General features: G+C 40.7%; 2 protein-coding genes across 7 annotated transcripts in view; one reads left to right on the top strand and one right to left on the bottom strand.

Moving 5' to 3' along the window:
* The window catches only part of ZCCHC17 (zinc finger CCHC-type containing 17), a 56,310-nt gene extending 51,986 nt beyond the window's left edge, over nt 1-4,324 (bottom strand). For all 3 annotated transcript variants that reach the window (XM_036861754.1, XM_036861765.1, XM_036861774.1), the window contains exon 1: nt 4,242-4,324. The gene's annotated coding sequence lies outside the window, so the exon portion shown is untranslated. The remainder of the gene's footprint in view (nt 1-4,241) is intronic.
* A 192-nt stretch (nt 4,325-4,516) lies between these two features.
* Nucleotides 4,517-26,379, top strand: part of SNRNP40 (small nuclear ribonucleoprotein U5 subunit 40) — a 37,244-nt gene continuing 15,381 nt past the window's right edge. For all 4 annotated transcript variants that reach the window (XR_005021929.1, XM_036869852.1, XM_036869827.1 and 1 more), the window contains exons 1-5: nt 4,517-4,705; nt 7,449-7,578; nt 8,820-8,913; nt 10,556-10,721; nt 22,901-23,023. Coding sequence is in view for 3 of the 4 variants with exons in the window: in XM_036869852.1 (XP_036725747.1) it covers nt 4,562-4,705; nt 7,449-7,578; nt 8,820-8,913; nt 10,556-10,721; nt 22,901-23,023 (657 nt within the window). In the remaining variant the exon portion in view is untranslated. The remainder of the gene's footprint in view (nt 4,706-7,448; nt 7,579-8,819; nt 8,914-10,555; nt 10,722-22,900; nt 23,024-26,379) is intronic.

Below are 26,379 nucleotides of genomic sequence, written 5' to 3'. Positions count from 1 at the left end.
GGGTTATAAGGGTGTCCACACACTGGGCAATCCAGAATGGGGAGTCAGTGCCCAAACATGGAAGAGCGGGGCCTGAGGATTAGAGGTAATTATGCAATGTTAATTTCCTGATTTTAGAAGTTATATTATGGTTATATAGAAGAATGTCCATGATTATAGGAAAACGAAAGTATTCATGGGTGATGGGGCATCAAGTCGGCAACTTAACTCTCAAATGATTCATTACGAAGTGTTATTTGTACTGTACCTCCGTAATTTTGTGATTTTTCAGATTTTTTTTAATGTGCCTGCAATTAGGAAAAAAAATAACCACGTCCTCTCCTCCTTCCCCTCAAGCAATGAGCAATTCATAGAATAATATTAAATTGGAAAGATAATATGTAGCCCCTTTGAAACTTCATTTCATGTGTCACCTCACTGATCTGGCCAAGATTTTTGTTGTTGTTTTTAAGTTTAAGATTTAGATTTACTGTTGTTACTTAACAGTACCAATTAGATAGACCTCTGAGAATTAAAGTGATTTTAATTTATTTTTAAGTTATGTATAAGAATTGAGGCGAATAACCAATAAGTCAAAATACTGGGACACATCAAAGACAGAATAATGACAGAGCCTTCATTCTCAAACACTATTCCACACTGCCTCAAAAAGAATTCACAGTCCACATCTAAATTTTGAAGAGTATGTAGTTCTTTTTTTTTTTTTTTAATTTATTTGGCTGCACCGGGTCTTAGTTGCGGCACACAGGATCTTCGTTGCAGCATGCAGGATCTTTAGTTGCGGCATGCAGGATCTAGTTCCCTGACCAGGGATCGAACTTGGACCCCCTGCATTGGGAGTGAGGAGTCTTAACCACTGGACCACCAGGGAAGTCCCTGAAGAGTAGTATATAGTTCTAACACTAACCAGGTCCCAAATTAGAGATTCCAATAAGGAGTAATTAGAAGGGCATTATTCCTGGAGGGTAGGATGAGCAGGGTCTGGATTTATTCATTCAAACATGTAACCAAGGACCATTTCTCATTTGATTTTGTCTTCCCAGTGCCTGTATACAGTAGGTACTCAAAGTTTTCTTGAATGAGTGAATAGAGCCTTACTATGTGGCAAACACAGGTAGAGAAAGAAGGAAGAAAGCATTCTGGTCTAAAGAATGTAGGAGAAGGAACTGAGTTCCACACAATTCACTGGGTAAGTCAGAAGATGGGAGACTTTCAAATATCAAACTGGTGGCCCAATCCTCCTCCTTCCCATCACATTTCTAGAGTAACTATCTTAGACAGATGCTTTTTCCATTTTGCACTCTGGTCATGGATCTGTTGACAAAATGGTCAAAGGCAGGAAAGAGGAAAAATAGCAAGAAGCAAGGAAAAACAAAAATGGACTCCTAAAAAGTGAAAGCTGAAAGCAATTATTAAGGTCATTCAGTCCATTACTCTTATTTAATTGAAAATGAGGCTAACAGAGGTCAAATGTCTTGACAAGGGCTGCTCACAGTTAGCCATTTTGGTACTGGACCCCAGGACCAGTCAACAATTGATTGATTGTTCAGTCAACAATCCCTAAGGTCCCTTCCAAGTCTTCTAATAATAATAGCTAATACTTGAGTGCTTCCTATTTGCCTTTAACCTAGAAGCTTTACTTGTCTTAACTAAGTTAATTCCCTTTTTGACCTCCCTACAAGATAGGCAATTATCATTTTGTTTGTTAAGGTATTTTACAGATGAAGAAACTAAGACACAGGAGAAGCTAAGTTACCTTGTTCAAGATTACAAAACTATGAATGATGGAGATGGGATTCAAATCCTATTTACGAATATTTTTTCTTTCCTTTATGGATTGTGAAATTGTTCCAAGCGTGCCCTTGTCTTGCACTCCATCATATCCTTCAAATCTCCAGTGCTTACCACAGTATAGAGCACACAGAAATTTGTAACTGTCTACTGAAATACTGAAGTACTTAATTTTACTCTATTTTAAATTGTTAGTTAATTTATCAGTTCAGCACCTTTATTGATATTTATATGTCAGGCTCTGTGCTAGGCACTTCATAAACCTCCTTTCTTTCTTTTTTTTTTTTAAAAAAAATATTTATTTATTTATTTATTTGGCTGTGCCGGGTCTTAGTTGCAGCACACGGCATTTTCATTGCAGCATGAGGGCTCTTAGTTGCAGCATGCGAGATCTAGTTCCCTGACCAGGAATTGAACCCAGGCCCCCTGCATTGGCAGCACGGAGTCTTAACTGCTGGACCACCAGGGAAGTCCCCGTAAACCTCCTTTCAATCCTTAAAACAACTCTACAAAACAGGTATCTCTGTTTTAAAGGAATGAAGTAACTTGTCGAAAATTCACAGCTAGAAAGAGATAAATCTTAGGCCGTTCCAAGAGCCACACACACTTGCCACTAAACCATTCTTGTCAACACAGTCCCTGTCATCAAAGGCTTCCTAGTCGTGTAAGGATAATGGTGACCAATTACAATGCAGTATGATCAGTGCTAGTGATTAGGTTCAAAGTATTAAGAAAACAAGAAAGAGAAGAAGGGCCTGAGGGAAGCAAGGAAGTTTAAAAGGTGACAACTGTGTAGGCCTTTAAGGATAAACAGAAGTCCTCTAGCAGAGAATACTGTTCATTGACCTCATCAGAATCCTGATCTACTGACCTCTATTTTCTTCCAATCTATCAGCCCTCTTTTTTTCTTCACTTTCCTCTCTATCCAGCTTAGATTCCATAGTCCATCATTCAAACAATAACTTAACTTCCCTTTAACTCTGTCTTTATAGCTCACCTAACTGGCAGTACCCCTACCCTGATGGAGTACAGTTGCAGATATTGGAACACATTCTAGCTAGGTTAAACAGAAAGGGATTTATTGCCAGGTATTATGTGACTTACAAAATTACTGCAAGGGCTATAGGAAGTACTGGTAGAACTTCCCAGGAACACCTCCTGACCCACAAAACAACAGTCTTTGCCATGATCAAGAAAGTCATGGCTATCATTGCAGAAAGTCACGAAACCAAAAAGCTGACGACTAAGAAACTCACTGCCTCTGCTATGGTATTTGCCAGCAAAACGTTATGCCTCTCACCCTCCTCCTCCTCTCACTTCCAAATTCAATTCTCATCTTAAGTGCAGAGGAGTCTAGGAAATATCTAGCTCTCAGTTCCTCCGATACCCCAGTCTTCACTGCCAACAACTCTCACCAAAGTGGTCTATCTGCATCTATCTCCCCTCCAATCTGTTCACACTACTAAGGCCTGAGGGATCAAGCTGCCTCCCCCACCCCACCACCTGCAAAAAAAAAACCCTCAGTGATTTCCCATCAGTCTTAAAGCAAAAGCTACAAAGTCTGGCCTCTGCCCGCCTCCAGCTTCATCTTGTACCACACTCCCCTCCGTTCTCTTTGTCCTGGTCACACTGGCCTCTTTGTGCCTGTTAGTCACTTTCTTCACATTTGCCACAGGACCTCTGCACATGCTGTTCTGTATGGAATATGCTGCCCTCCTCTCTTCACCCAACTAATTAGAACTGTTCCTTCAGGTATCAGTTCAGGCACCTTTTCCTTAGAGAAGCCTTCCTGCTTATTCCAGGCACTCATAACACCAGCTTCCTCTCGTAGGCAGCACTTACTTTGCATTTCTTAGTGAGATCATTGGTGAGCATCTGTTTTCCCCACCGGACTAACAGCCCTGAAGTCAGGGACCATGTTTGGTTCACAATGTCTCCCCAGTGCTTTGCACAATAAATATCAGTTGCACGATTAAGGAGAAGGCCTAGTTCACAGGTATGAATCCGAATTTCTCAACACGACTGTGCTGTGGAAGCCGAGAGTCGGACATTTCCTTCATCTCAGTCTCTCTCAGGAGCACTGAGCAGGCGCTAAAAAAAAGGCTGCAGAATCATGGCAGAAACAAGTCGGCCTCCTCAGTCAGAGAGGACCCTAGTGGAAGCTGGGAGACAGGCCTCTTCTCCCTGGGAGCGCCTGGCACAGGGCTCGACACGGAAGGCTCTTGTTGAAGAAGTCAGTCGTCGAGGGCCCCAGGCAGGCGCAGAGACCCCAAAGCTCTGCTCCAGCCCTAGAAAGGGAACCCAGGCTACTACACACCAGAGCTAGGAACTCGGGGCCCCCCTCTGCCCCTTGCAATCAAACCTGCAGCTGAGAAGGGCCAGTCTCAGACATAACGGAGGCGCCGCCTCCAGATTCCACTGCCCCCACCCCCAATCTTCCTTACACTTACTCGGTGTCAGCGTCCGGTCTCCACACCGCAGCATTGCGCGAAACACCGAAACCCAGTCAGCGAGCTTCCACCCACAGGACACAGCGCGCCTAGGTGGGACTCCAGCTCCATTCACCAATCCTGGAATAGTACTCTCGTAAGGGCAGAAAGAACTGACCAATAACAGGAGAGTCCCCAGGGGGCGGTGCAGAGGGGAGTATTGGAAGCTGATTGGTTTCTCCAAGCCGGAAGTTCCGGGGGAAGACTAAGTTGGAGCCAATCGTGTGGTGCCTGAGGGTGTCCGCGCGGTCAGTGGCGGCTTAAGGAGAGTGGCTGCCGCCATGATAGAACAGCAGAAGCGAAAGGGTCCAGAGTTGCCGCTGGTCCCAGTCAAGCGGCCGCGGCATGAATTGCTATTGGGAGCGGCGGGGTCGGGCCCCGGAGCCGGGCAGCAGCAGGCGGCGCCGGGAGCTTTGCTGCAAGCGGTGAGTAAGGGAGCAGGCGGCCTTCGGCCCTCAGCTCTTCCTCTCTCCTCAGGGCTGCACCTGGTGATCCCGCACCGGCCCTTTCCCCACACTGCGGCGACGGAACGGGACTCTGTCACCCTGGAGTTGAAGCAGAAAAGCACTGTAAGAGCGGCCGACACTCTGCGATGCTCCATATGTTTCCCCGTTTGACGCCCGTTTGCGGCATCTCGACCGCCCTGTGAGGAGGCGTTAGAATTAGGCTTAAGGACCTTGAGCTCAAAACCGGGACCGGGGCTTTGGAATCTTAAATGTTCCAGGGATCCGGCATAGAATAAACGTTCAGGGAAGTTGGAAGAGTGGATGGATGAATGAATGAATGAATGAATGCGGGAAGGAAGGAAGGAAATGAAGGATACTGGCTCGCTTTGGGACTTGCGGCAACTTGCTTTTCCCTCTGTTTCTCCGCACTAGTATTAGTAACAACCGTGGAATAGTTACCATCCATTGAGCTCTTGTCCTAAGTGCTTTCTTTGTATATGAAAACTCCCATTAATCTTGGTAACTGCCTGAGAGTTAGGAAATGTTATTATCCTATTTTGTAGATGGGGAAACAAACTTATCTAGTAACTGATAGGAACAGATTTTAAATTCAGAATCCATGCTCTTAACTACATTTCTTGTACGATAGAGGTGGTGATCACACCTCTCCCTCGGTCCTGTTAGGCTCAGCTGAAGAAATATATGTACCCCCCTCCCCAACTCCTCAACCATCTGGTCAGTAAATCCTGCTGGCACTGTCCTCAAAATATATCCAGACTTGCTACTACTTCTGCCAGCTCCATCACTAGCTCCTGGTCTAAACCATCATTATCTCATCTGGCATTATTGCTGTAGGGTCCTAATGGTATATTCCTGTTTCTGTTAACGGATGCTCAGTCTGTTCTCAATCCAGCAGCCAGAGGAATCCTTCTAAACATCAGATCGTGTTATCCCCTGCTGAAAACTTTCCATGGCTTTTCACTTCACTCAGAGTAAAACTAAAATCCTGACAATCTTTTGCCCTCTTTCCCTTGACCTCTCTGAACTACCAATTTTCCATTGCTCACCCTGCTCTAGGCACACTGGCTTCCATGGTCCTGCCACAAAGCCTTTGCATTTGCTGCTCCCCCTACGGATTTACTCTTCTTCCAAATGTCCACATGGTTTACACACTCAACTCCTCCCAATCTCTGCTCAAGTATCACTTTTTCCGTGAAGGCTTTCCTGACCAGCCTATTTTAAATTGCAATACCCTGTGCTCACTAACCCACATTGCTGCTTTGTTTTTCTCCATAGCACATGCCACCATCTGTATGTTTTACTTGTTTCTGCCTTCCCTCCCTCCTTTCTGTCCCTCCTTCCCACTAGAACACAAGCTCCATTGTTTATTTTGTTCAGTACTGTTTTCTCAGTGCGTAGAACAGTGCCTGGCACATAGTATTTTTTGAGCAAATGAGTAAGCTGGAAAACTGAAGAGATTTGGGGATTATTAATAGTGTACTTGTTCTTCTGTCTGACAAGTAAAAATACCAGCCCAGTTTTCTTTGAATTGCCCAAGCCTAGGCTTAATGTCCAAGACCATAATCAAAACTACTTTGCTTAATAACTGTACCCTGCAGGGTTTTGGGAAAACTTAGTTCAATCATTCATTCATCAAACTAGAAACTGGGAAAACAGTGTAGAATTACACTGGTAGGGTTCCTGCATTCACAGAGCTTTTCTAGTGGCAGGGCAGGGGAAACAAAATGTAAACAAACACATAAGGAAGGTAATTTCAGATAGTGATAGGTGCTGTGAGAGAATACAGTAGGGTTGATAGAATGCAGAAGGGAGATAGGGTGCTGCTTGAGCTTGAGTGTTCCGGGAAAGATTTTCTGAAGAGGAAACATTTGAAAGGAGCCACACATAGGAAGATCTAGGGGAAGGGGGTTCCTGTCAGGGGCAACAACAAGTGTAAAGGATCCTGAGGCAGAAATTAGTTTAATGTGTTTGAGCAGTTAAAAGTTGGGTATAGACTTCCCTGGTGGTGCAGTGGTTGAGAATCTGACTGCCAACGCAGGGGACACGGGTTTGAGCCCTGGTCTGGGAAGATCCCACCTGCTGCGGAGCAACTAAGCGTACGCACCACAACTGCTGAGCCTGCGCTCTAGAGCCCACAAGCCACAACTACTGAGCCTGCGTGCCACGACTACTGAGCCCGCGCGCCTAGAGCCCATGCTCCCCAACAAGAGAAGCCACTGCAATGAGAAGCCGCTCACCACAACGAAAAGTAGCCCACACTCACCGCAACTAGAGAAAGCCCGCGCACAGCAACGAAGTCCCAACACTGCCAAAAATAAATAATTAATTTTAAAAAAATGATGTCGGACAATAAGACAAAAATATGGGCACTCAGCCTAAGAAATGAGGTCAAACTTGAAAGGAGGCAAGCAGGCAAGTGAGCGCTTGAATTTTATAAATAAATAAATAAATAAAAGTTGGGTATGGGATGGGAGCACAGTGAGGGAGGAAGAGAGTTTGTATAACAGATAGACACTGGAAACTTCAGCAGGAGAGTATCAAATTGGAGACATATGTTATGTGAGAAGAGTTACCATTCTCTAAATCAGGAGAAATACACTCAATCAGTTTCCCTTGTCTTTTCCTTATACTCCCTGTTCCCCGACCTTTCAGTCTCCTTTGCCTATATGTAGTGACTACTCTGTACTTCTCTCTTGTTTAGGGGCCTCCAAGATGTTCCTCCCTTCAAGCCCCAATCATGCTTCTCTCAGGACATGAAGGGGAAGTGTATTGCTGCAAGTTTCACCCCAATGGATCCACCTTAGCATCTGCAGGATTTGACCGACTGATATGTAAGGCATAGTTTTTGAATCTGGAGTAATTGCTCTCTGCCAAATAGTGATTACTTTTTAAAACCTTCAGTGCCATAGAGAGTATAAGTCTAAGTTGGTCACATAACAAACTATGTGGCTAATATGCTAAAATAGGGTCATGAAAATGCTGAATGATGTGGGGTGTAGAACTCAGGGTCCATGTGGTAAATACAGAAGGAATTATGTTACCAGTTGGAAAGTGAGTCGCTCTAGTTTGAGAACATCATCCTCATGGAGGCAAATCTCGGGCTGATTTAGCAAGACTGGAGATCTAGGCTTAACAGGCTAATGGGAGTAAAGAGGAGAGAGATAACTTTTTCCCAAAGATATTGAGGCTCTCCTCTTGATCCATTCCCTCAGAATCTTAGCATTTGGAAAGGAAGGAGGGAATCCTGACGTGGCAACTCACTTGGATAATCTAGCTGTCCATCAATAGGATCTGCTACCCGATTCTCAGCTACTAGTCAAGAAGAGTCTTTTGGCTCTTTGCTTATAACTGTGCCTCAGGGTGGATGATGTCTGTTTTGATTTTGGTGTTCTAGTTCTGTGTTCCTTAAATTTATTAGTGGCCAAGTCTTTGGAAGGCTTAAGGATCTTTGCAGAATGTGCTTGAGCTACTGATTTGCTTAATTTCATTGAACAAACTAGAAACAGTTTTATCAGCAGGAAAATAACTCTAAATACCTCATTATGTATAGAGTGTTCCTTAATAACACTCATCGAACTTCACTCTGTGCTGGACCAAGCTCCCTAAGGATTGGAACTGTGTCTATTCATTTACCTTATTTTACCCCAGCACCTGGCACAGGTATTTAGTACATTTGCAATGAGTGAATGTAGTATAAAGTCATTCTCCTGGGACCTTCAAGTCAGTTGCAGCTTCCAGAGTTTTCTGTAAGTCCTATCATTTTGCAGTCTGCTTCTACTCATAGCAGACAGTAGCTGTGAGTGCCAACTTTTTAAAAGTACAGGAGAGACACTTAAGATTTAAAAAATTATAGCCATTAACTAAAATGTTTTTATTTTATGAAATGTGAAAATATTGCATTATTTTTGTTTTAATGTAAAGAAAATTGATCTAGCTAATAGAACTAATAGTGTTCCAAAGGAGTATAATTTCAAAACTGTTGTTCTAGTGAATTCATAAGTACCCTTTCCATGGCCAATAATGAGTTTTCTTTTGCCTAGTAATGCTCACAGAACCCCTGTCCCCCTAACAGTGTTGTGGAATGTCTATGGTGACTGCGATAACTATGCTACATTGAAGGGACACAGTGGAGCAGTGATGGAACTGCATTATAACACAGACGGCAGGTGAGTATTCTGCATAGTGGGTGACAGCTGCTTCTTATAGTAATTCTTCTTGGCATCCTTTCACATTTCATCCCTGAGTTTTGTCTCAGGAGACTGTGCTGTCAAAAACTACTTCATTTTATGGACTTGAAGACACGGGGAAGAGGAAGGGTAAGCTGGGACGAAGTGAGAGAGTGGCATGGACGTATATACGCTACCAAATGTAAAATAGATAGCTAGTGGGAAGCAGCCACATAGCACAGGGAGATCAGCTCTGTGCTTTGTGTCCACCTAGAGGGGTGGGATAGGGAGGGTGGGAGAGAGACGCAAGAGGGAGGAGATATGGGGATATATGTTTATGTATAGCTTATTCACTTTGTTATACAGCAGAAACTAACACACCATTGTAAAGGAATTATACTCCAATAAAGATGTTTAAACAAGAAACTGCGTTTTGGACAACCACTTTATTATCCTATCGCTGTAACCCAAGTAAGGTGTTTATTGTTCCATGTATGCATTTGTAAACACATCACCTCTATCTAACATATCAACATCCCAGAAAAAAAAAATTTTAAGACATAAAATGTAATTTATATATATAGAAATTAGCGATTTTTATTATAAAAGTAATAATAAAATAATCTATTTCAAGAAAACTCCGAAAAAAAGCAGGAAAATGACCAAATAGCCCACGTTTTTACCACTCCAAAGATAATCACTGTTAATATTATGATATGTTTTTCTCAAGCCTTTTTCCTATTCAAAACAGTTTGTTTTTATGTATATATTAGAACTACTTGTGGGAGTTCCCTGGCGGTCCAGTGGTTAGGACTCAGTGCTTTCACTGCCATGGCCTGGGTTCAGTCCTGGTCGGGAAACTAAGATCCCACAAGCCAGGCAGCACAGCCAAATTTTAAAAAAAAGAACTACTTGTACAATCTTGTCTGCTGCTTTTTACCCTTAGCGTTATTCACCTGTCATATCTGTTTACTATAACATACTCTTGTAAATATTTTAACAATTGCATAACTTTAGAATAACTACAGATAATATAAAAATGTGGTTATACAAAGTTAATCCCATTTGGTATTTCAGTAAACATTTATTGTTTTATTACAGCTCTGACCTCTAAAAATTTTAGGGTTCCCTGAACAACTGGGTGCATAGCCTTGTATACATTTTTCCTATTTGAGTAAAGAAAGCATTATAAATTCAATCATAACCTAGAAATCCTCCTCAGAGACAAAAGCTTTGAGTTTTAGAGAAAGAGAGTTACCAAGCCATTGGGTCAGGAATTGCTACAGTTGTCTCACCTCTGCAGCAAGGAGTGATTAAACATTTCCAAGTGGAAGGATGTGTAAAGTGTTGTATATCAAAAAGGAGGGAAAGATTGAGAAGACTGCTGTATTAGATGTATAATGTGGGGACTGACAAAGGGAAATTTTTTTTTACATTTCGTAGGGTAGACCTTATAACTGGGTCTAGAGCATGATTAGGATTTTGTTACGGAAGGTGAGGCATTCCAGCATCAGGTGCCAAGCTGTCAGAGCACAACATGTTAGTGATCTTGAAGACTTTGGCACGTTTTGGCAAGTGGGGAAGATAGATTGCTATTCCTTGTCTTCACTTACTTTTTTGTTCTTCCTCTCTTACCTTCTAGTATGCTCTTCTCAGCATCCACAGATAAAACTGTGGCGGTGTGGGATAGTGAAACAGGCGAGAGGGTTAAAAGACTGAAGGGGCACACTTCCTTTGTGAATTCCTGTTATCCGGCCAGGAGGGGTCCCCAGCTTGTCTGCACTGGCAGTGACGACGGTACAGTTAAGGTGGGTGTTGTCTGTCTGTCTGTGTGTTGAGGGTTTCTGAGGTGACATAAGGTGAACCTTAACTTGTCTTCCCACCTGTGCTTTACCCTCCTCTCCACAACTTTGTTTCATCAGACATTTCCCAAAACAGACATTATTTAAAATATGTTTAAAATAATAAGCAGTTGAGGGTTTTTTTCTTTTTTTAGGTATCCTACAGAATAATATTACAGCCGTGTTGAACCATTGTGACTTGGAATAAAATGGACCACCATCCAAGAATAATTGGATTCTTGACCTAGCTGTTTACTTAATTGTGTGACCATAGGCAGTTCACTTTTCTGATCCTCAGCTTATCAATCTTTAGAACACTGACAATAATATACATGTCTTACAAGACTGTTCTGTAATTATAGTCAGTATAATAAAAAGGTTTTATATAGTGACTATACAGTATGTGGTTTTAGTAACAGGATGGGGTATTAAAAGTCATTTAGTCCAATGATTTCCGACCTGTATGCATATCAGAATTACGTGAAGAACCTGCTAAAAATACCCAGATTCTGGTTTAGTAGGTCTGGAAGGGGATTTTTTTTTTATTATTATTATTGGGTATTTGTTGCTGCGGGTGGGCTTTCTCTAGTTGCGGGTAGCAGGGGCTACTCTTCATTGCAGTGCGCGGGCTTCTCATTGCAGTGGCTTCTCTTGTTGCGGAGCACGGGTTCTAGGTGTGTGGGCTTCAGTAGTTGTGGTTCATGGGCTCTAGAGCTCAGCCTCAGTAGTTGTGGCGCATGGGCTTAGTTGCTCCGTGGCATGTGGGATCCTCCCGGACCAGGGCTCAAACCCGTGTCCCCTGCATTGGCAGGCAGATTCTTAACCACTGCGCCACCAGGGAAGTCCCAAGACTTTATTTTTTTAGAGCAGTTTTAGGTTCACTGCAAAATTGAGGGGAAGGTACAGAGATTTCCTGTATAACCACCACCCCCACCATGGATAGCTTCCCCCACCAGAGTGGTACCTTTGTTACAACTGATGAACCTACATTGACATGTCATTATCACCCAAAGTCCATAGTTTACATTAGGGTTCACTTTTAGTGGTGTACATTCTGTGGGTTTGGACAGATGTGTAATGACATGTATCTGGCACTATGGTATCATACAGAGTATTTCAACTGCCCTAAAAATCCTTTATGTTCCACCTATTCATTCCTCTCAACCCCAGGGAACCACTGATCTTTTTGCTGTCTCCTTAGTTTTGCCTTTTCCAGAATGTCATATAGGTAGAATCATAAAGTGTATAACCTTTTCAGATTGGCTTCTTTCACCTAGTAATATGCATTTAAGATTCCTCCATGTTTTTTCATGGCTTAATAGTTCATTTCTTTTCAGTGCTGAATAATATTCCATTGTTGGATGTACCACAGTTTATTTATCCATTCACCTACTGAAGCACATCTTGGTTGCTTCCAAGTTTTGGCAATTATGAATAAAGCTGCTCTAAACATCTGTGTGTAGGTTTTTGTGTGGACCTAAGTTTTTAACTCTTTGGGTAAATATACTGAGGAGCACAATTGCTGGATGTGCAGTAGAGGTTTTATAAGAAACTGCCAAACTGTCTTCCAAGGTGGCTGCACCATTTTGTCTTCCTACCAGCAATGAATGAGCGTTCCTTTGTTCCCCATCCTTGTCGGCATTTGGTGTTATCAGTGTTTCAGATTTTGGCCTTTCTAATAGGTGTGTAGTAGTATCTTACGTTCATTTTACTTTGCATTTTCCCAATGATATATGATGTAGAACATCTTCTTTTTTCCAGTTTTATTGAGAATAATTGACATACATCACTACAAATTTAAGGCATGCAGCAAGATGGTTCGATTTACATATATTGTGAAATGATTACCACAGTAGGTTTGACCAACATCCATCTTCTCATGTAGATACAACAAAAAGGAAAAAAAGGAAAAATTTTTTTCTTGTGATGAGAACTCAAGATATACTGTCTTAACAACTTTTCTGTATATCATGTAGCAGTGTTAGCTATAGTCATCATATTGTACATTACATCCCTAGTACTTACTTATCTTATAACTAGAAGTTTATACTTCTTTTTTTTTCTTATGTATTTATTTATTATTTATTTTTGGCTGTGTTGGGTCTTCGTTGCTGCACGCCGGCTTTCTCTAGTTGTGGCGAGCGGGGGCTACTCTTCGTTGCAGCGTGCGGCTTCTCATTGTGGTGGCTTCTCTTGATGCGGAGCACGGGCTCTAGGCGCTCAGACTTCAGTAGTTGTTGCACACGGGCTCAGTAGTTGTGGCACTCAGGCTCAGTAGTTGTGGCTCGAGGGCTCTAGAGCTCAGGCTCAGTAGTTGTGGCACACGGGCTTAGTTGCTCCGCGGCATGTGGGATCTTCCCAGACCAGGGTTCAAACCTGTGTCCCCTGCATTGGCAGGCAGATTCTTAACCACTGCACCACCAGGGAAGTCCCAAGTTTGTACTTTTTGACCACCTTCCTCCAATTCCCACTTCCTCTATCCTCCTCCTCTGGTAACACAATGTTGAGCATCTTTGCATATGCATATTTGCCATCTGTGTACTTTGGTGAGGTATCTGTTAAGTTCTTTAGCTCAATTTTTGATCTGGTTGTTTGTTATTGTTTTGTTTTTTTAATAAATTTACTTATTTATTTATTTATTTTTGGCTGCATTGGGTCTTCATTGCTGCGTGCGGGCCTTCTCTAGTTACAGCGAACGGGGGCTACTCTTCGTTGCAGTGCACGGGCTTCTCATTGCAGTGGCTTCTCTTGTTGTAGAGCACAGGCTCTATGCATGTGGGCTTCAGTAGTTGTGGTATGCAGGCTCAGTAGTTGTGGCTCATGGGCTCTAGAGTGCAGGCTCGGTAGTTGTGGCGCACGGGCTTAGTTGCTTCACGGCATGTGGGATCTTCCCAGACCAGGGCTCGAACCTGTGTCCCCTGCGTTGGCAGGCGGATTCTTAACCACTGCACCACCAGGGAAGTCCGTGTTTGCTATTGTTGAATTTAAGAGTTCTTTGTACTGTGTTTTGGATAATAGTCCTTTAACAGATGTGTGTCTTGCAAGTATTTTCTCAACAGTCTGTAGCTTGTCCTCTAATTTTCTTGACATTTTCTTTCACAGAGAAGTTTTTAATGTTAATGAAGTTCAGCTTATCAATGATTTCTTTCATGGATTGTGCCTTTGGTGTTATATCTAAAAGTCATCACCATACCCTAGGTCACCTAAGTTTTCTTCTGTGTTACTTTCTAGGAGTTTAATATTTTACATTTAGGTTTGTGTTCCATTTTGAGTTAATTTTTGTGAAAGGTGCAAAAAAATATTCATTTTTTTTTAACATGTGGACATACAGTTGTTCCAGCACCATTTGTTGAAGAAACTGTCTTTGCTCCATTGTATTGCCTTTGCTCCTTTGTCAAAGATCAATTGACTGTATTTATGGGGGTCTGTTTCTAGGCTTTTTATTCTCTTCCATTGATCTATTTGTCAGTTCTTTTGCCAATATCACACTGTCTTGATTACTAGCTTTACAGTAAATCCTGAAGTTGGGTAGTGTCAGTCCTCCAACTTTGCTGTACAATATTGTATTGGCAAGTTAGGGTCTTTTGCCTTTCCAGATAAACTCCAATTTGTTGACTTCCATGAAGTAACTTGCTGGAATTTTGGTTGACATTGCATTGATCAGTGTGATTGATCTGTAGATCAAATTGGGAAGAGCTGACATCTTGACAGTGCTGAGTCTTCCTACCCATGAACATGGAATATCTCTCCATTTATTTTGTTCTACTTTGATTTCATTCATTAGAGTTTTTAAGTTTTCCATATAGAGATGGTGTACAGATTTTGTTACATTTACACCTAAGTATTTCTCTTTTTGGATGCTAATGTCAATGGTATTGTGTTTTTAAGAATCAGAATGTTAAATGTGTTCCTCAAGTGGTTTGATGTAGCAGGTATGACATTTTGGGAGCCACTGATCTCCTCCAGCATCCTCACTTTGCAAATGAGGAAAATGAGGCCTAGAAATAGTAACTTATTTCAGGGGCACACAGGACACACTGCTTTGTAGTACCATTTTATTATTTCTTTGGCACTAGTTTTTGACTCTGGATTTTTTTTTTTATGATTAAACAGGGAGGGATTTCAAAGGAGTACATCTGAGAAATCACACTGAACTTGTGATTGTTTGTTGCTTTTTTAAATGAATTTGCTTTTTTTTAATAATTAAAGATGGTGACACTGACCTACTGGATTATCTGCTTTGAGATGTTTTCTACTAAATGGTTTTGTAATAAACAATCACTTGGGCCCCTTGATGCTTGGCTAAGAAGAGAGTCTGTGGCTTAGGAATAATTCCCAGAGGTCTTTTTGTTTTGTTTTGTTTTTGTTTTTTAATAGGTGTATTTTCCTTTTTGTTGAGAGAATTATAGATTCTCATGCTGTTCTAAGAGATAATACAGAGATCCCATTTACTCTTCACCCAGTTTCCAGCAATGTTAACTTGTCTCATAACTATAAAAGGTGACATTGCTATGATCCCTCGATCTTGTTCAGATTTCACAAGTTTCACATGAAATTCCCAGAGGTCTTAATGTTGGTATACTATAGTTGGAGAGACCTGACAGTAGCTGATTTGCTAATTGGCATTTCAAAAGGCAGAGATAAGCGTGCCCTAATGAATTTTGTTAACAAACATTTATTGAGGGCTTGCTATGGTAACCATCTAGGAACTTATTCTTTTTTTTTTTTGGCTGTGCTGGGTCTTAGTTGCGGCACTTGGGATCTTTGTTGCGGCACGTGGAATCTTTGTTGCGGCATGCAGGATCTAGTTCCCTGACCAGGGATCAAACGTGGGCCCCCTGCATTGGGAGCGTGGAGTCTTAACAACTGGACCACCAGGGAAGTCCTTAGGAACTTATTCTTGTTTAGTTTCACGTTTTCTTCTTTTACCTTTTCTCTGACTTTGTTTCATCTTGTCTTTGTCTCTGTGCTCATATTTATCTTTCCATCTCTCCTTAGCTTTTTCTTCTTCTCCTACCTTCCATTGTATATGTCTTTTCTTTTCTACTCTTTCCTTCTTTAAGTTTCTTGCTTCTCTTCTCCCTTAATTAAACATGATTTGAAATAATCACACTCAAGGCAGTATTTATTTTCAAGGCAGTATTTCTTAAATGTGCAATATATCACGTTACTTAAAGTGACTTTTTTAACCAGTTCTTTATTTTTAATTTCAATATATTATTTATATAATTACTGCTTCATTGAACAGCCTTTTACATATGCCTTTTAGTTACTTGCCAAGTTGGAATGCTTTATTGTTGCTTTCTGTTGCTAGGTTTATAAGTATAGGAGTTTAATAACTTGTGCTTATCTAACAAGGAATATGTCATGTTTCTTATTTGTCAGAGTTCTCAACAGAAAACAAAGGTTTCAATAACTCTTGTATTTTTCAGTCTAGAAGTGGTATCCTCAGCATTGTCCATACCAGTCTTTTCAAACCATTTTCAGCAATCCATTCTTTCTTCTAATGAAGCAATTAAGTGAAATCATATATGTTATTCCCTTTACTAACAATTCAAGTCCTGGTACCATTACATAGACCAAAGCAGGAAAGGTGTTTGGGTTAGAGGTGGGGATAGGCCAAAGTGTCCCAGAGTGGCGTGTCAGAACCCAAGTGAGATGAAAGGAGAGCATCCACACCGGATGCAGGAGTATCCGCATCCAGTGTAGGGAGATGGAAACTGCGTAGGGTAAGGAGGGCATCCACACAGCACAAGGTAGATGGCCCAGTGTGCAGAACTGGAGAGAGGAGCCCAGCATGGAGAATCAGTGCTGTAGCAGGGTCAAAGAGTCATCTACACATTGGTGTCGGGGAGACAGTGTGGGTGTCAGAGCCTGAGTTGAGGGTGCCCACACAGGGTGGGAGCAATTCAGGTAGAGAGTCTGAGGCTGAGCAGACTCAGACAAGGATGGAGTCCCTGAGGAAGGGCAGCCTGGAAAGTGGTGTTAGAGCCAGAGCAGAGTGAAGAGGGCGTTCACACAGAGGGGTCACCCAAATGGGGTGAGGAGGGGGTTCACATAGAATCAGCCCAGAATGGGAATCACATTCAAACAGGGAAAGAGGACATCCATGCAGGAGACAGCTGGAAGAGGATGTAGGAGATTGGTTACATACAGGAAGCCTGATCAAATAAGTAAATATAATAAGTATAATGGGGGGCAGATTTCTCACTGTCAGAGAAAGGATTTACCAATACAGGAAGAGAAAACTAAAATGCATCTTGTGTTGTCAGTATCGAATTCAGAGTATCAGTGTGAGCTCATGACATTCAATATATAAACAGATAAGTGTAGGAAAAAAAATTAGATGTAAATGTGTGTTTGTAGATATATGTGTGTGCACCTGTGTATGCATATATTGCTTAACTGTCCACTTAGAGGGTCTAGGAACAACAACACATCAAAACCAGTGAGCACGTCTACTGTATAGGTCTTGGCCTTTAAATACCATTTTCCGCTAAAAGGGCTCCTTATTTCAGGTCTGGGCAGGGAAAGTACAAGGTGGGCCTAGAACGTCTTATGCAAAAAAGCTTGCCAGAGGAATCTCTTAAATGATCAAATTGAATGTTACAGGAGTTCCCTGGTAGTCTAGTGGTTAGGATTCAGCATTTTCACTGCCATAGCCTGGGTTCAGTCCCTGGTCGGGGAACTGAAATACTGCAAGCCATGTGGTGCAGCCAAAATTTAAAAGAAAAAAAATTTTTTTGAATGTGTTTAGTAATGGGACAAATGAAAATTGTGAGCCACTCGATAGGATACAATGAAAATGCAACATCACTTCAGTATAGTCCTGCCAAATAACTTTAATCTAATCATGAGAAAACATCAGACAAACACAAATTGAGGAACATTACTGTCCTGTAATTTTGGGAAGTGTCAAGGTTATGAAACTCCAGGAAAGTCTAAGAAACTCTTCCAGGCTGAAGGAGACTAAAGAAACATGACAACTAAATTTAACATATGGGGACTTCCCTGGTGGTCCAGTGGCTAAGACTGTGCGCTCCCAATGCAGGGGGCCCGGGTTCGATCCCTGGTCAGGGAACTAGATCCCACATTCTGCAACTAAGAGTTCGCATGCTGCAACTAAAGATCCCGCGTGCTGCAGCTAAGACCCGGCGCAGCCAAATAAATACATAAGTATTTACAAATAAATAAATTCAACATATGATTCTGAACTGAATCCTTTTGCAATAAAAGACCCTATTGGGACAAGTAGTGAAACTTGAATGAGATCTGAGGATGATAGTAATGTATGGGTGTTAGTTTCTTGATTCTGATGGTTGTATTGAGATTACGTAGGAGAACGTCTTGTGGGACAAGCGCACTAAATATACTGAAGTATTTAGGAGTGTCAGGGCATTAGGTCAGCAACTCAAATGATTTAGGCAAAAAATGTTCTCGTTTACAATTTTTTTGGTAAGTGTGAATATTTCAGAATAAAATAATCTTTTAAAAATTTTGGTTGTCTGGAACTAAAATTCTGCAATATTTGAATCAAGCTTTAAGTGGCTACCATAGCTTTTACGATAAAGACAAAGATTGATTTGACCTGAGTAGGGAATATTTGTTAAGACAAAGATTGTAGTAAGTCTGGTAAGATGTGGGAGCTAGATTATCAAGACCTTGAATTCCAAGCTAAGAGGTTTGGACTTCATTCTATAGCCAGAGAGTTTGATGGGCAGGGGTTGGCTGTTGGGTCTCTAGAAGAGGAGTGAAGCACTCTTTTTGGACCATTGATCTGAGTAGCACTAAGCCTTTTTAGTTCATGTTTCCATCAATGAAGTAGAAACTACTTTTCATCCTAAACCATGAGAATTGGAAAGAAAAGGTATCTTGGCACAGAGACAACTCATATTCTACTTGTTTACCACAGGATTGAATTTAAACCCCTGGCCTTTACTATGATTCCATGGCTGATTTCTTTCTTTTGTGACAACCCTTTAAAACCTAGAACGTAGTCACCCCAAAGTCTTTCTCTTCTGAATGAAATGACCCATACTTTTAAGACATTTCCTCATGGTTCTTCTCAAGTCCGTCAGTCATTTACTGAACCATCTTTAGGACCTACTATCCATGCTTTAAAAATGTAGACCCATGTTGTATTGTAAGTTTATTATTTAAAAAAAAATAGAAACAAATTGGTTAGTGGGAGTATGAAGATCTAGAGTTGTTATACCTAATCTTCATCTTTTTTCCTCTTCTATTATTAATGAATCAAGCCGCCATTAAAAGTAAGTGTTGGGAATTCCCTGGTGGTCCAGTGGTTTGGACTCCACGCTCTCACTGCCGAGGGCGCGGGTGCAATCCCTGGTCAGGGAACTAAGATCCCACAAGCTGCGAGGGATGGCCAAAAAAAAACAGAACTAAAAAAAAAAATGTTAATTTTTTTAAACAAGCATATATTACTTTAGTTATTATAAGGAATGAGCACACGTTTGGTACTTTTAAATTAATGCAATGTTAACGTAATAGAATCTAACAGTACTAAAATCTAGTCCTCATTTTGCTGTTGACTTCCTAGGTATTCTTCATCAAGTCATTTCCTTCTTTGAGCTTTAGTTTCTTCATCTAGATAGTTTATGCACAGTAACTTTTAAATATTTTTATCACAACCCACATTAAGGAATACATTTTATACTATGATCTAGTATATATAGTCCCTTCAGTATGTCTTATATGTGAATGAACCAACCCATTCTATATGTGACATTCTCTGATATCTCCCATAAAAAGTGTACAATTCAGTGGCTTTTAGTACATTCACAGTGTTGTGTGACCATCACCACAATCCCTTACCAGAACATTTCCATCATCCCCCAAAAGAATCCCCATACCCATTAAACAAGTCACTACTTTTCCTCTGCCTTCCAGCTCCTGGCAACTACTAATCTATTTCTGTCTCTATGGATTTGCCTATTCTGGACATTTCATATAAATAGAATCATACAGTATGTGGCCTTTTGTGTCTGGTTTCTTTCACTCAGCGTATGGTTTCAGGGTTCATCCATGTTGTATCATTATCAGTACTTCATTCCTTTTTATGGCTAAATAATATTCCACTGTATAGCTATACCATCTTTTGCTTACCCATTCCTCGGTTGATGGATATTGAGTTGTTTCTACTTTTTTACCTATCATCAACAATGCTGCTACAACATTCATGTACAGGTTTTTGTCTGAACACCTGTTTTCATTTCTCTTGGGTATATATCTAGGAGTGGGACTGCTGAGTCATATGGTAACTCTTTGTTTAATAAGGAACGTCCAGACTTTTCCATAGCAGCCATGTCATTTTATATTCCCAACAGCAATGTGTAAGGGTTCTAATTTCTCCACATCCTCACCAATACTTGTTATTTTCTGTGTATGTGTTTTAATTATAACCATCCTAGTGAGTGTGAAGTGATACCTAATTATTGTTTTGACTTGCATTTCCCAAATAATTTGTGATATTGAGCATCTTTCTATGTGCTTATATCTTCTAAAGAGAAATGTTTACTCGGGTCCTTTTGCCCATTTATTAATTGGGTTCTTTGTGGTTTTGATGCTAAATTATAAGATTATTTATATTTATTTATAAATCTTATAAATTATAAGATTTATTTATTCTGGATACTAGACCTTTATCAGATATATGTTTTGCAAATATTTTCTCCCACTGTTGGTTGTCTTCTCATTTTCTTGATAAATATCCTTGAATGTACAAAAGTCTTTAATTTTTATGAAGTCCAATTTATCTGTTTTCTTTTGTCACTTGTGCTTTTGGTGTCATATCTAATAATTCATTGCCAAATTCAGGGTCATGAAGATTTACCCCTATGTTTCCCTCTAAGAATTTTATGATTTTAGCTTTTACATTTAGGTCTTTGATCCATGTCAAGTTAATTTTTGCATGTGTGAGGTAAGGGTCTAGCTTCATTCTTTTGCATGTAGTTATCCACTTGTCCCAGCACCATTTGTTGAAAGACTATTTTTTTTTTCTTCTGTATGGGCCATACTTTTTTGCTTCTTTTCATGCCTCATAATTTTTTGTTGAAAACTGAACATTTGAATATTATAGTGTGACAACTCTGGAAATTAGATTCTCTCCAGAGTTTGTTGTTGCTCCTTTTTTTTTTTTTTTTTAATAAATTTATTTATTTTATTTTTGGCTGCATTGGGTCTTCGTTGCGGTGCGCGGGCTTCTCGTTGCGGTGACTTCTGTTGTTGTGGAGCACAGGCTCTAGGCACGTGGGCTTCAGTAGTTGTGGTGCGAGGGCTCAGTAGTTGTGGCGCATGGGCTTAGTTGCTCTGCAGCGTGTGAGATCTTCCCAGGCAGGGATTGAACCCATTTCCCTGCATTGGTAGGTGGATTCTTAACCACTGTACCACCAGGGAAGTCCCTGTTGTTGCTCCTTTTTTTTTTTTTTTTTTTTTTTTAATAAATTTATTCATTTATTTATTTATTTATTTATTTATTTATTTATTTTTGGCTGCGTTGGGTCTTTGTTGCTGAGTGTGGGCTTTCTCCGGTTGCTGCGAGCGGGGGCTACTCTTCATTGTGGTGCACGGGCTTCTCATTGCGGTGGCTTCTTGTTGCAGAGCACGGGCTCTAGGCACGCGGGCTTCATTAGTTGTGGCACGCAGGCTCAGTAGTTGTGGCTCGCGGGCTTTAGAGCACAGGCTCAGCAGTTGTGGCGAACGGGCCCAGTTGCTCCATGGCATGTGGGATCTTCCCGGACCAGGGCTCGAACCCGCATCCACTGCATTGGCAGGCGGATTCTTAACCACTGCGCCACCAGGGAAGCCCTGTTGCTCCTTTTTGAAGCTGTTTATTTAGTGAATTTTCTGAACTAATTTTATAGACTGTTCTTTGTCACGTGTAGACACTGAAATCTCTGTTTCATCAGCTTAGTGGTTCACTGACGATTCAGCAGAGATTTCCCTGAACACCTGGGGTAGCAGGGAGAACTCTTCCAGTCTTTGTAGATTGGCTCTGTGGGTGTGTTGGGGCCTGCTATCACCTCTCAGCCAGGCAGTTTACAACTCTGTATTAGCCTTCACTTCCTGCTTGTGGTCAGCAAGAGGTGAGAGCTTAGGGCCTTCTCAGGTCTTTCCTAAGCATGTGCCCAGCCATGGGCATGCAAGTGGCCTTCTAGAGTCCCAAAAATATGTCAGAGCTTTTCAAAGCTTATTCTCCAAACTGTGTCATTCCCCAGCCTTTCCTATTTGCTGTTATCCCTTGCCCCATCCAGCAGAGGCTCATGCATTTGTCTTTAAATGTTTTGGACAATTGGCTCTGCCCTGGGAGAGTTCCAAGTTAGGCAAAATAAAGTCAAACCCTTTGAGCTCAGCCATCAGGGAGCCACCAAACAGGTCCAAAAAAAAAAAAAAAAATTTTTTTTTTTTTTTAATATTTAAACCTACAATTCTTTGAAAATAAGAAATAAGGTCCATTCTTCCTTGGGTACTTAGGAACCTATACTAGGAATGTAGGCTGTTGTCTTCAAAACTATTGCTGAGTAGGGATGGAGCCAGGATAAGTTAAAATGCTGCAAAACTCTTACTAGGACCCAGGTGGTTTTTATCTTCAATAAGTATTCACCTAGTTGCTATAAACTTTAGTTTCTAGAGTTCTGATAAAGTTGGTTCTGACAATTTTTTTGCTGGGTATTTCTCTGCTTTTGTAGAGGGATAATCTTTGAGCATTTCCTACTCTGCCATTTTCACTGATGTAACCTCCTCTCCATATATATTTTTTAAACATAAGTTGTAGCCCACTAATGAATTAAGATCTACAGTTCGAAAACACTGGTCTAATATCCTTGGTGTCTAAGAACATATGAACTAATAAGCAAGGTGAAGATTTCCATTCTGAGGGCATGGTAATTAGCTATGTTTATTCAAACTTTAACAAAGGAGACTGAAAATATAACCAAAGTGATTTGTTCCACCAACCTTCAGATATGTTGGCAAAATTATAGTTACTTCTCACCATATTAATGGGATATTCAGACAAGTTTCTGAACAGGGTCCCCATTACAGATGTTTTCATCTCCACAGTCCTTGGATTTAGGGGTGTACTGTGCAATTGCTGTTACTATAGGCTCTCTTGTCCTCTTTTTCAGCTTTGGGACATCCGTAAGAAAGCAGCGATCCAGACATTTCAGAACACCTACCAAGTGTTAGCTGTGACCTTCAATGACACAAGTGATCAGATTATTTCTGGTGGAATAGACAACGATATCAAGGTATGTTAGATGTTTATCTTATATTTACCTTTCACCTATCTCCACTCACAGATGTAAATCTTTCCAAACTTCTTAGCTTTGCACTTTATGCCAACTAAATGGAAGATAAATTAGAACTTGTTTTCTTTCTGTCCTATCTTCATTGACTTTCTGAGTCAGGGTGGCATTACAGCTTATATAAATGCCATTAGGGAGTAGGCAGTTAATGTGAAGTGGGAAGTCCCTGTGTGGGAACTCTGAAAAATGAAGAGTGCATTCCCTGCCTAGAGGCATTTGAAACTTTTTTTTTTTAAACCTGCATTGGCCTCATGAGATAGCAGTAAATCAATTTGTGATTCTGTACCCTAATCTCTCAGTGTGTCTTTCTTTTTGACACTATGGAAAGGAAGTTTTGGGGGGTCCATAGCTAAGAATGTGAGATGGTAATGATGTTGGAGAAAGAAGCAATAGACTACAGTGTTTAGAGGCAGTACAGTGTAGCTCAGGCTTTCAAGTAATTGACTTGGGGTCTGTTCTCAGTTCCACTATTTTCTGGTTTTTTGTGACTTCACACTAGTTCTTTCACTTCTTTCAGCCTCTGTTTTATCATGTGTGCACCAGGGGTAATAATAATATCTATCTCATAGGGTTGTCATGGGGATTGAATGAGCCAAATTCATTAGAGCACCTCGCAGAGTTTTTGGACATAGCAAGTGCCAGTAAATATGAAATGTGTGGAGGCGGGGGGAGGCCACTCAGTTTGTGTCTGCTTTTACTTATTGGCTTCCTTAGGTATTTCAAAGACTTTGACTTACCTTCTGCTTTGTCATGAGAGTAGTAACTGTTGGGTAAATACTCAACTTATGTTGTCTCTACCTAGAAATTGTACTGTATTCCCATCTCTTCTTGCCTCCTTTGCTGTTACTATGGATGGGATGTCCTTTTGTCTAAAGGTAGTCCCTTAAATGGAAGGATTTCAACCTTTTTTTCCTGTCTCTGGGACCTCATGCCATCAATTTTCCCAGATTCTCTCTCTATATATATATATATATTTTTTTTTTAAATATTTATTTATTTATTTGGCTGTGCCGGGTCTTAGTTGCAGCACTCGGGATCTTCCTTGCAGCACTCGGGATCTTTAGTTGCGGCACGCAGACTCTTAGTTGCGGCATGTGTGATTTAGTTCCCTAACCAGGGATCAAACCCGAGCCCCCTGCATTGGGAGCGCAGAGTCTTAGCCACTGAACCACCAGGGAAGTCCCCCAGATCCTATATTTTTAAACAACTGTATTGCTTCTCATTAGCATTTCATTATGCTCAGGTCTTCTCTTGGTGGGGTAAGGAGTCTTCGTTCAATTACACATTGTCTTGTTATTGCCCTGTCAATCATCCCCTTTACAGCCAAACTTCTTGAAAGATGGTGATAGTGGTTATGATAATAATAGTGTTACCATTATCCTCTAATACTTAACTGTGTCAGACATTGTTCTTGGAGCTTTACATTATTAATTCATTTAAGCCTCACAACAATCCTATGAAATAAGTACTATTAATGCCGTTTTACCAGCGAAGAAACTGAGCTAAGAGAGGCACAACATCTTAACCCAAGGCTGTACAGCTAATAAGCCATGAAACCTCAGTTCAAAATGCAGAGCTTGGTTCCAGAGTCCTGCTCTTATTTAATACCCGTGAGAAATCCCCTGAAGATTTCCTACACTCACTTTAATGCCTTATCTCCGTTTCATTCCTCAGTTCCGTATCTCCTGACCACTCCTCAGCAGTCTGGCTTCTGCCTCCACTGCTTTATTGACACTGTTCTCTTCAAGGTCACCAGAGATCTCTGTTACTAAACCCAGTAGATCCTTTTAGTCTTTTTTTGTTTGTTTTTTTTAAACTGGCTCTAACAATATGCTTTCCTACCCCTTCCATCAGGCATATCCTTCCTCAGATACCTCTACAAGCTATTCTCTCTATGCATTCTTTAAATGTCGTTATTCCCCCAGGTTCTTTCCTAGGTGCTCTTCTTATATATACCTTTCCCTGGACAAGTCTCATCTAATTCTGTGACTTTAATTGTCATTTCTGTTCAGATGAGTCTGTTCTCAACCCAGATCTTCAGCTCCAGGCCCATGTGTACAACCAGCTGCTCAGCATCCCCCACTTGGAAGTCTCATAAGTACTTCAAAATTCACCATTTCCAAAATTCAACTTCACATCCCTTTTCTACCCTATAACTATTTGGAGAATGTACAGTCAGAACGTGGGGGCTTAATTAGATCATCTTAGTAGCTAATGCATTATTTCCCTGAGTGAAGTTTGGGGGCCCACTATCATTAGAATGACTAGAGGGCTCTAATACACATAAAAGTGGATTAGTGTCATCTAGCTATGATAATTTTCATACTTTTAAGTTATTATTAAATTTACATACTTTGAAATTAACCTTTTTTTAGTGTACAGTTCTATGAATTTTAATGCTTGTGCAGATTCATGTAACTACCACAAACAGTACAGAACAATTTCCATCACTCCAAAAATCTTCATAATGCTCCTCTGTGTCAAACCCTCTGCCCATCCCTAACCCCTACCAACCATAGATAATGTTCCTTGTCCTATAGTTCCTATTCTAGAATTTCATATTAATGGAATCATACAATATGTAACCTTTTGAGACTGGCTTTTTAAATTTAAACTATGAGAATTTGATCTTTTCCTGTGTACTGTGGGGACAGACTAGCCTAATACTCTTGTGCCAGTAATGTCTTCTTACCACAAGTAGTGTGGCTTATTCCGGGCTCTTTGTGTAGACTGTTCCAGGGCGTTTTGTAAACAAATATATTCAGTTGTACTATAGTCCTGAAGGGACTGAGTCTCTTTTTAGGTTTTGAAGGTTTTCTATGTCTTCTCAGACACATGTTATATGTTATACCTTCTCTTAGGATCAGCTTTTTTTCAGATAGCTAATCTCAGTCTTTGTCTGTTGATATATACCAATTTTGTTCTGAAATCCAAATTTATCTCAAATATGAGTAATATATAAATACAGTCCCATGAGTATGGTAATTAATAACTCTACATCATAGCCTTGTAACCTTTTTTTTTTTAATTGAAATATAGTTGATTTACAGTGTTGTGCTAGTTTCTGGTGTACAGCAAAGTGATTCAGTTATACATATATATTCTTTCTGATATTCTTTTACATTATGGTTTATTATAGGATATTGAATATAGTTCCCTGTGCTATACAGTAGGACCTTTGTTGTTTATTTTACATATAGTAGTTTATGTCTGCTAATCCCAAACTCCTAATTTATCCCTCCCCGACTCCCTTTCCCCTTTGGTAACCATAAATTTGTTTTCTATGTCTGTGAGTCTGT

This window comes from Balaenoptera musculus, chromosome 1 (genome assembly GCF_009873245.2).
Source record: "Balaenoptera musculus isolate JJ_BM4_2016_0621 chromosome 1, mBalMus1.pri.v3, whole genome shotgun sequence".
Taxonomy (NCBI): Eukaryota; Metazoa; Chordata; class Mammalia; order Artiodactyla; family Balaenopteridae; genus Balaenoptera; species Balaenoptera musculus.
The sequence above is the reverse complement of the archived record's forward strand: the minus strand, read 5'-3'. Positions and strand labels throughout refer to the sequence as shown.